This window comes from Etheostoma spectabile, chromosome 4, assembly GCF_008692095.1.
Source record: "Etheostoma spectabile isolate EspeVRDwgs_2016 chromosome 4, UIUC_Espe_1.0, whole genome shotgun sequence".
NCBI lineage: Eukaryota > Metazoa > Chordata > Actinopteri > Perciformes > Percidae > Etheostoma > Etheostoma spectabile.
Window position 1 is genome coordinate 4,107,369 of NC_045736.1, and position 9,291 is coordinate 4,116,659.

Genomic DNA, 9,291 nt, shown 5'->3' on the forward strand with positions numbered 1-9,291 from the left:
ATATATATATATATATATATATATAAAGAAAACATACTGTATGTGCAAACAAATACTAAATACAAGATACTGACAAAATAAAGTCAAAGAACACACTAATATTTCCTTTTTTCAATGGGAAACATACATGTGTACAGACAAGGCTAGCAGCAGTGCGTCAGACACGTTTCTGGTGTGCAAAGACAAAGACAATGCAGACAGACAGCCGCCATGCAACAAAAACGCCACGCAGGCAGTGTACAGGAGCTCTTAACTCTCTCTCTCTCTCTCTCTCTCTCTCTCTCTCTCTCTCTCTCACACTCTCTCTCTCTCTCTCTCTTTCTCTCTCTCTCCCTCCCCCTCCCTCTCTCTTGGCTGAGAGAAATTAATGAAGTTTGAAGTTAGCCAAACCTTATGCTAGCGTTAGTTTTTTTGCAAGCACTCCATGTATCTAATTGCTTAGAAATGCTTGTGATCTTCCCATAGTCATGATTGGATTGGATTTTAGCTAGTCTGACTTCAACTGTAATATTTACAATAACTCCCCATTGTCGGCTGTGGCTGCTGAACAGGCTACATGTTGTAAACAGCTGTGGCCAGCTTGCCTAGTCCTCCGGTAACGTTAGCAGTTAGCAGGGTTAGCATGGCGGCGTTAGCCCAGACCAGTCAGAATCACTTTACTGGCTTTGTCTCAGCTGTTTTTGCAAGCAACCGACTTGGGTACTCTAGCCATATAATTCAATGTGAGCATGTTAAAATGGCATTAAATGCCCGTTCCTTGTAGCTGTGATAAATTAGCCTGAAGCTAATGCTTACCTTACCTTACCATTCGAGGAAATTAGCCAACTCTAAGTTCTTTTGGGCTTAAAGCTGTCTCAATCTTTCAAATACATCTCCCATATTTACCCAGGGTTACTTACGTCTCTGGTCACACAATTGTTTGGGTCGGGTAGAGTCTTTCTCTATTCATCTTGTTGTTTTATTTGCTGCTGTCATGGCTTGACTAACTTTACAGCTGTAGCACGCTGGGTTTATGTTTTTATAGGTGCAGTATATCTGGCAACCCGACCTGGTTGTCAAACTGGCCATTTGGTAACAGCACACAGGAATGAAAATTTCAAAAGAAGAAAATACTGGCATTATTGTTGTCAGAAAAGATTGTATTTCAATTTAGCATGTTTCCTTAATATCTGATGACACATTGTGCTCATTTTTGAATTTATTACAGTAAATATATTACATACAGGACCTATAAGGAGACGCAGCACGACCAGGAGAGACACAAAATTACCACAAAGAGATACAAAAAAGACTACACAGGCTCTCCAAACAATGACAAAGTGACACAAAACAACTACGAAGAGTTTCACGGACACTCCAAACGATCGCAACAGGACTCCGAACCAGAGAGAGATGCTGAAGTATTAACCTCAACGTAGAGATGTTCTGATACCTCATCCGATACTGCCTAAAACGCTGGCATTGTCATCGGGATGTACTGGAGTTTATGCACCGATCCAATACCACATAAAAAAGCCCTAAAGAAAATCTACGTTAAAGTAGTTTATTTTATGTTCTTAACCCCGTTATGACTGACTGTCAAACTGGATAATAAAAGAAAATTCTGTGGTGTTCATTGTTTGTGTTTGTTCATGTTTCACAAAGAGTTTAACCTGAGCCAGACCGACAACAAATCACATTGCATCATATCACATCCATACAGGGATAGTAGTATACAGTTGTTAAAACATAATAAAATATGTGACACGCTGGTATTGGATCAGTACTCTGTATCGGCCAATACGCAAGTTCAGGTATCAGAATTGTATCGGGAAGCAAAGAATGGTATCGGACCATCTCTATCTCGCTGGTTGTAATCTTCAATCTAATCTCAGGGAATAGAATTCACCAAAACTGGAGTTGCAGGGTTTTATGCTTGACAATATGATGTATCTGTATTTTAAACTGTACTTGAGTAGAATGAAGACTTCATGCACTATCATTGAAATAGACAACAATTTAACACGCTCATTAAACACTGTTTACAGATGATTTTTTACTATCGGCACTACTGATACCAAAGTACATTTTACTGCTTCTTCCTCCAGATTTATCAAACACAATCATACACAGTGCAATGTGCAGTGAAATTCATTGTGTAGCGTTCTGGCTCAATGAAAACAATAATAAAATCCATAAAAATAAAACAATAAAACATGTTGCTATCGTCAGTGCTGCACTTGCACATATCCCATTCTGTGCGGTTCAGAGCATCTCGTAAGGCGGCCTCTGATTGGTCAGTCCAGCGTGTCACCTCCCTTTGCACCAGGGCTTCCTGTCTAGGAAAATTGCATCATGGTCAGATTTGTCAAACCACGCTTAAACTGCTAGCAACTGCCACGCTCCTAGTCCTAGTCTCCTAGTTCCATAGGATATCATACGGACCCATTCATGAGAATGCTTTGACTAGGAGAGAGCTGATCTTGGTTGTTCTTCTCTTTCTCAGTTCATGGTCATCCTAGAGAGTGTTCTGGCCAAGCTCTCCAGATATGACGAGGGAACACTCTTCTCTTCCTTCCTGTCTTTCACAGTAAGTAGCACACAAATATTCTTCCAACACCATCGTCCTTTTCTTTCCCAAACCCATTCCAGCAGACACTCGTTTCATTGTTGATTGCTTACCTCCAACTTTAACTCACTCCGTTCCTATGCTCAGTAAGTCTTACAATTATAATGGACATTTCCAATATTTTCACTCCTGGGTTTCTTTTTTTAACAAATGTGTAAATACATTGATGTTTGTCTTTATTTGCAATGACATCCCTTGGGATTCAATATATAATATTTAAGGTTCTCCTATTTCATCGATCCTTGATCCTGTTTGTTGAATTATCATTTTAAGAAAAAGGCTTTTCAAATTCCTGTACATGTAATGATCCATCCTGCTGGTTTTAAAAGGTTTAGATTTTCCTTCACTTTAACCTTTTTTGTTGTTGATACTTTAATTGTTTATATAAAATATTCAATTAAGTTACAATCAATAGCAGTCCAGTACAATTCTCTTATCATCACAATGTTTTTTTGTGTGTGTGTGTGTGTGTGTGTGTGTGTATATAATATATATATGCAATCCATCCACTGATGATGATAATAATAATAGTAATAACTAAACTAACTAAATAACTAAGAATAAAATAAAATAAGAGAATACAAATTTAACAACAATGATCAATAAATAAGAAACGTAAATAATAATAAAAAGAAATACACTGTATACTGTACTTGTGCCACTTCTGCACACATAGTACACACCCTGTTGGGGTTGTGTAAATTTCTGTTTGGGTTGTGTAGATTTCTTTTGGGGTTGTGTAGATTTCTGTTGGTATTGTGTATATTCCTGTTGGGGTTGTGTATATTTCTGTTTCCTGGTTGTATATTTCTGTTTCCTGTATTTCCCTATTGAGTGATTGTTTATGTGCTGGGGTTTTTGTTTCCTGTTTGTGTATTATTCAGTGATTATTGTGTAGGTTTCTGTTCCCTGTTATGTCCGAGTCCACGTTGACTTCCTGTCTTGTGTGTTCCATTTCCTGTTTTATTTTGAAGTTTTGGTTGTTGCCCCCGGTCTTGTCTAGTTTCCCTCCTGCCTGATTACTCTGCCCCGCCCTGATGTCTTTCACCTGTTGTATCACCTGTTCCTCTTGTATTTAGCCTCTGTGTTCCCCTAGTCTCGTGTCTGATCATTGTGTTTGGTTTTACTTCCCTGCGTCAGCGTGCTGTGTGTTTCCCTACCTGTTTTCTGTGTATTCCCTCAGTTCCAGTTCATCTTTGATTTCTTTGGTTTTTGGGTTTCTCTTAGCTGCTTTTTGTGGTCACCTTCTGTTTTATGGACTTTTTTCCAAATAAAGAATCAAGCTCAGTACCAGTATTATCTTCCTGTCCTGTAAAGCGACTTTGAGTTTGTGAAAAGAGCTGTATAAATTCAATTTTTTACTATTATTATTATTATTAGTAGTAGTAGTAGTAGTAGTAGTAGTACCTTGCCAGTCATTTATGCATTTGGGTCCAATCTTCTACACCACTCCTAACACACCTAAACCTTTACTTGCTAAATTGCTAATTCATCAATTTGTCTGTGATAAATATAATAAATAAATTCATTAATTTATCAGTCTGCCAAATAATTATGAGAACTACGCTAAGGAAAGTACATAAATACTTACATAAATAGCTTTACATACCAATAATGTACGTACATTTACAACTTACATCAATTGTCATTCATATACTGTATACTGTGTGTGTGTGTGTGTGTGCTTGTGTGTGTGTGTGTGTGTGTGTGTGCACATTTACTCCGCTCTTTAAGCTCTGATTTGACCTTTTTTGAATTCACCCCGAGCACCAAATAGCTTAACTCCTCAGCAGGTTTTCCCCAGCATTACAAAAGCCATGCTTATTGAATTTGGGAGTGCACTTTTGCAGTTGAAATCACCACATGAGTCACTGTTGCCACTTCAGCAGGCACTAAACACCAGGCTGCCCAGTGCCTTTGTTCTGCGCCGCCGCCGGAGTCCCGACTCTTTCTCACTCACTTCTCTCTCCTTTGTGTCAAGGTGAAAGCTGCCTCCAAGTACGTGGATGTGCCTGTAAGTGAGACTTCATCTTTTTGTCTATTTCTTTTATGTGTGTATACTTATCAAAGCTCAAACATCCCAATCATCCCATTAATCAACTCTGTCTCCTATAAAATACATTAAGTCTAATGGTAGAATGAGCTCCCCATTGACATCAGGGCGGCTGAAAGCCTCACACATCTTCCGCCGCCGGCTGAAAACGCTCTCTTCAACTGCACCTTGGATAAAAAACAACATAAAAAACGCACTTTGTGTGTAGGGTTGTTCCTGGAGACAGAAATCTCTGCATGTTCCTGTTATTTCTGACAACTTAATCAACAAAAATGTATATTATGCTTGAGTAAATAAAACCCCAATAAATAAAACTGGTTAAAAAATGCTATTTACATATAAATAAATCACAGGAGAGTCTGGTACAGCCTGACTTTGGAGATAAAACTGGGATTAGCTCTCTTATTCAAGCTTATGTTCTGCTTGCTTAACTGATGTTTGCTAAATTTCTCCTTCTGGGTCAAAATTCAAAAACAAACCTTTTTTTTAAATTCATGGTTTATACACCTAATTTAAATGACATTACATCTAGTTTTGGAGTAAAAAATACTAAAGTTATGAATAATTTTGAGTAATAGTTAAGATCAGAGGATGTTGAGTGGATGACAGACGGGTTCATTTTCTAAGTTTGGTCAGGATACTTTTTTGAACCATTTGTTTGATATAAGTGGTATAAAATTGAATAAAACACCTAAAATTGAATTAAAGTCATAGTTAATGTTACCTGTGAAGAATTTTAAACGTACATGAATGCATCCATGTAATTTATTGGGCCATTTGGCTGAAAAAACACAAATTGGCTACATTCTTCAGAAAAATCCTTATCATATGGAAGCAGAAAAGACAACTGCTCGCCGATGGTTCTAAAAAAGAAAATGTCGGTTTGGAAATATTCTTGAAAATTGGCTTTGGGGGCGTCTTGGTAGCTCACCTGGTAGAGCTCACGCCCATATACAGTGTGCCAGTCCTCGGCCGCAGGCTCAATTCTGACCTGTGGCCCTTTGCTGCATGTCATTCCCTCCTCACTCTCTCCCTTCATGCCTGAGCTGTCCTGTCACCAATAAAGTAAAAGTAAAACTAAAATGCCCCAAAAATACTGAAAAATAAAGGCAGTCTAGGGAACACATTGAAGATGTCAAAGATTCACACAACATGTGGAAACCATGGTGAGAGCCCTATGTAAACATCATTGTGTGTGGTTAAGAAGTGTGTTCATGGTATCATTAACACAGCTGTAAATCAAAAAGAACATTTTTGTTGGCACAACACAAAACCGCAGTTTAAAGATCCTTTACATATACACTACCAGTCAAAGGTCATAATGGAGTGCAATTTCCATAGACTAGAATTGACAGAATACCAGCTGAGATCAGTTGTATTGTTTTTTTAACCTGGGCAGCAGTTTTCAGATTACATTATATGCTTACATAATTGCAAAAGAGATCTCCAATGTTTTTAGTTAGTTTTTTAAAAATTATATCAGATTAGTGAACAGAATGTGCCTTTGGAATATTGGATGAATGGTTGCTTATAATGGGCAATGTAGATATTGTATTAAAGATCAGCCCCCCAATCAGATCAGCTGGTATTCTATCTATAATGGAGTGGTACGGACATTTTTAAGTGACCCCAAACCTTTGACCAGTAGTGTATAAATTCTTCCTCATTATGTTGTTACTGAAAAATACTGTATATATATATATTTGCTCATTTAAATAAGTTATGTGAAGATAACTATGAGGGGCCAGAGTTGGTAAATTGGTCAAGTGAATGGCGTAATTTGATGTTTTTGTGCAAACTAAATGCAATTTAAAGTCTGTCAAGTGGTTAAACCTCTTTATCATTCATGTAGAGTTAAACTGAGAATCATAAACTTGCCATTGGTCCATTTTACATTCCACTATAATCTTCAAATGGATAAAAAGGACAAGAATGAAGGATTTTTGTTCCCCAGTAATGCGCGTGTGTTTGTTTCTTGTGCAAGTACAAATATTTGACCACACTTTCAATATTTCCACCACATCATATTGATGGACATCAAATATCCATCCATATGCATGTGGCCAGACGCTGACAGGCAGCCATGCCTCGTTCCTCACTCTCAGTACACATTGTGAGTCCATGTTGTACAACACATGCCCATCCTGCTGTTAGGGTGGCGGTATGTGTGTGTCTGTGTGTGTGCTTATGTGTGTGTAGGCATCAGATCTGTATGAGCTGCCAACACATCTCCGTAGCAGCTTGCCAAATTTCAGATGAATGCATTGTCAGTGAATGTGACGAGGCACTGTGTACACTGGCTGGGGTCACAGTTTCCAGCCCAGCACGCTAATTGTGTCCTTAATGTACAAAATTAGAGTTTCACTTGTAAAAAAGACACTCATTTACACATTGTAAGTGTCATTGCAGATGTGTTAACTAAGTTTACTGGCAGTTAGCGCTCAGTTCTTTGTGTGACTTTCCACATGCGAATGAGTCAGTCTAAAAGGATGGAACTTGAACTCTTGAAAATGTAAGATATGTTGATGTAAGAGAGTGAATTAAGGCACTGGTCGCAAATGCTTTGTCCTCAGTGAATGCTTTAGATGTCAGAATGGCAGGCCTCCTACCAATCTGCTCTCCCCATCAAACCAACTGACATCTCCAGTGCCACTTTACACATGCCCAGACTGGGAGTGTTGGTTCACAGCCGAGCTCAGCTCTCTGAAAAGAGCTGACTGAAGAACTCTGCATCCGTGTAAATGAAACACTTCTCTGGAAATTCAAACATTCCTTTTCTCCAAATAATACCTTTAATACCAAATAAAACATTTAAGGGGAGACACTACAGACAAAACCATAATTTATCAATTTTGAGTTTTTGGGCTATTCTGCTTCCACAGAATGTCTGCTTTTTGACAATTGGAAAAAACAAATGTCCACACTACACATTAAGATGTTTATTTTACCCCACTTTGTCTATTTGCGCCTGTAACTTTCTCCTAAATTGCCCAAAAGTTAGCACTGGATAATTCCTTGTTTGCCTATTTAAACCTACACATATACTGTATAAAACGTATACAAAAAAAAGTAAGTAATCAACTGGGAAGTTTCATGGTGCTATCTATTAGTTATTTTTTTCCTATTAATGAGGGGGGGGGGTCTTCCCTTTAGAACACCATTTTAATTTGAATGCATGCAAGTTGGCTTCCACATCTTACATGATGTAAAATCCATTTGTACATTTTTCACTTAAAGAACCTAATAACAGGAGTAAGTGTCTACAGCCATGCTGGCAGCTCTGTGTGGATGTACAGTAGTTAGGACCAGGGATGCTTTAAAGCTAAATCCTAACATCAGCATGTTAACATGTTCACAATGGCAATACAACACATTTGGTAATTAGCACAAAGTATAGCCGTTGTCAGTTTTGCAGGTATTTGACAAGAGGACAATTTCAAATGTTAAGCTGATGATAATGCTAGATGAAGAGTCTGCTGGATCGGGGGTCAATCCCTCTATGTTCCCACAGCTCTATCTTCCTACAGCTCTATGTTCCCACAGCCCAATGGTCCCACAGCTTTATGTTCCCACAGCCCTATGTTCCCACAGCCCAATGGTCCCACAGCTTTATGTTCCCACAGCACTATGTTCCCACAGCCCAATGGTCCCACAGCTTTATGTTCCCACAGCACTATGTTCCCACAGCCCAATGTTCTCACAGCCCAATGGTCCCACACCCCTATGTTCTCACAGCCAAATGGTCCCACAGCGCTATGTTCTCACAGTCCAATGGTCCTACAGCCCTATGTTCCCACTGCCCAATGGTCGGCTAGATGAAGAGTCAACGGGATCAGGGTCAGCCCAATGGTCCCACAGCTCTATGTCCTCACAGCTCTGTGTTCCCACAGCCCAATGGTCCCACAGCCTAATGGTCGGCTAGATGAAGATTCAACGGGATCAGGGTCAGCCCAATGGTCCCACAGCTCTATGTCCTCACAGCTCTGTGTTCCCACAGCCCAATGGTCTCACAGCCTAATGGTCGGCTAGATGAAGATTCAACGGGATCAGGGTCAGCCCAATGGTCCCACAGCTCTATGTTCCCACACTCTATGTTCCCACAGCTCTGTGTTCCCACAGCTCTGTGTTCCCACAGCCCAATGGTCCCACAGCCTAATGGTCGGCTAGATGAAGAGTCAGCGGGATCGGGTTCAGCCCTACGTTCCGACAGTCCTATGTTCCAGCATTTCTAAGATTTTTCTTAGAAATAGGGTTAGGGTTAGGTTAACCCTATCCCCAAACTGGGAGAAAAGGGGATACAATCTGATACAAATTCATGAAAAAGGAAATGTGGGAACATAGGGCCTAATTTTGAAAAAGTCTGGATATCCTTCTGTCTGTCTACGATTCACAATAACGTTTTGGGTTTTCACTTAAGGGGTTTACTTTATCCACTTTGAAGAAAGTGATGTACAGTAACTGATTTCCCATAGCTTTTTGGAAAGCGCTTTGGATTGTAGCGCTTGGTTTCAGAAAGAATGTTTCTATGTTTGTATGTGTTTAGAAAGGATATTTTAGTTGGGTGAGCAACAGCTGGGTGAGCAATGGCATGTTCTCTTTTCAGAATCAGAATCAGAAATACTTTATTGAT

At 39.3% G+C, this 9,291-nt stretch overlaps 1 protein-coding gene across 1 annotated transcript in view; it reads left to right on the forward strand.

Moving 5' to 3' along the window:
- LOC116687408 (calcium-dependent secretion activator 1) overlaps window positions 1-9,291 on the forward strand; it is a 185,407-nt gene that overhangs the window by 131,031 nt on the left and 45,085 nt on the right. Inside the window, exons 24-25 of the mRNA XM_032512766.1 lie at window positions 2,486-2,569; window positions 4,590-4,622. Coding sequence (XP_032368657.1) covers window positions 2,486-2,569; window positions 4,590-4,622 — 117 coding nt within the window. The remainder of the gene's footprint in view (window positions 1-2,485; window positions 2,570-4,589; window positions 4,623-9,291) is intronic.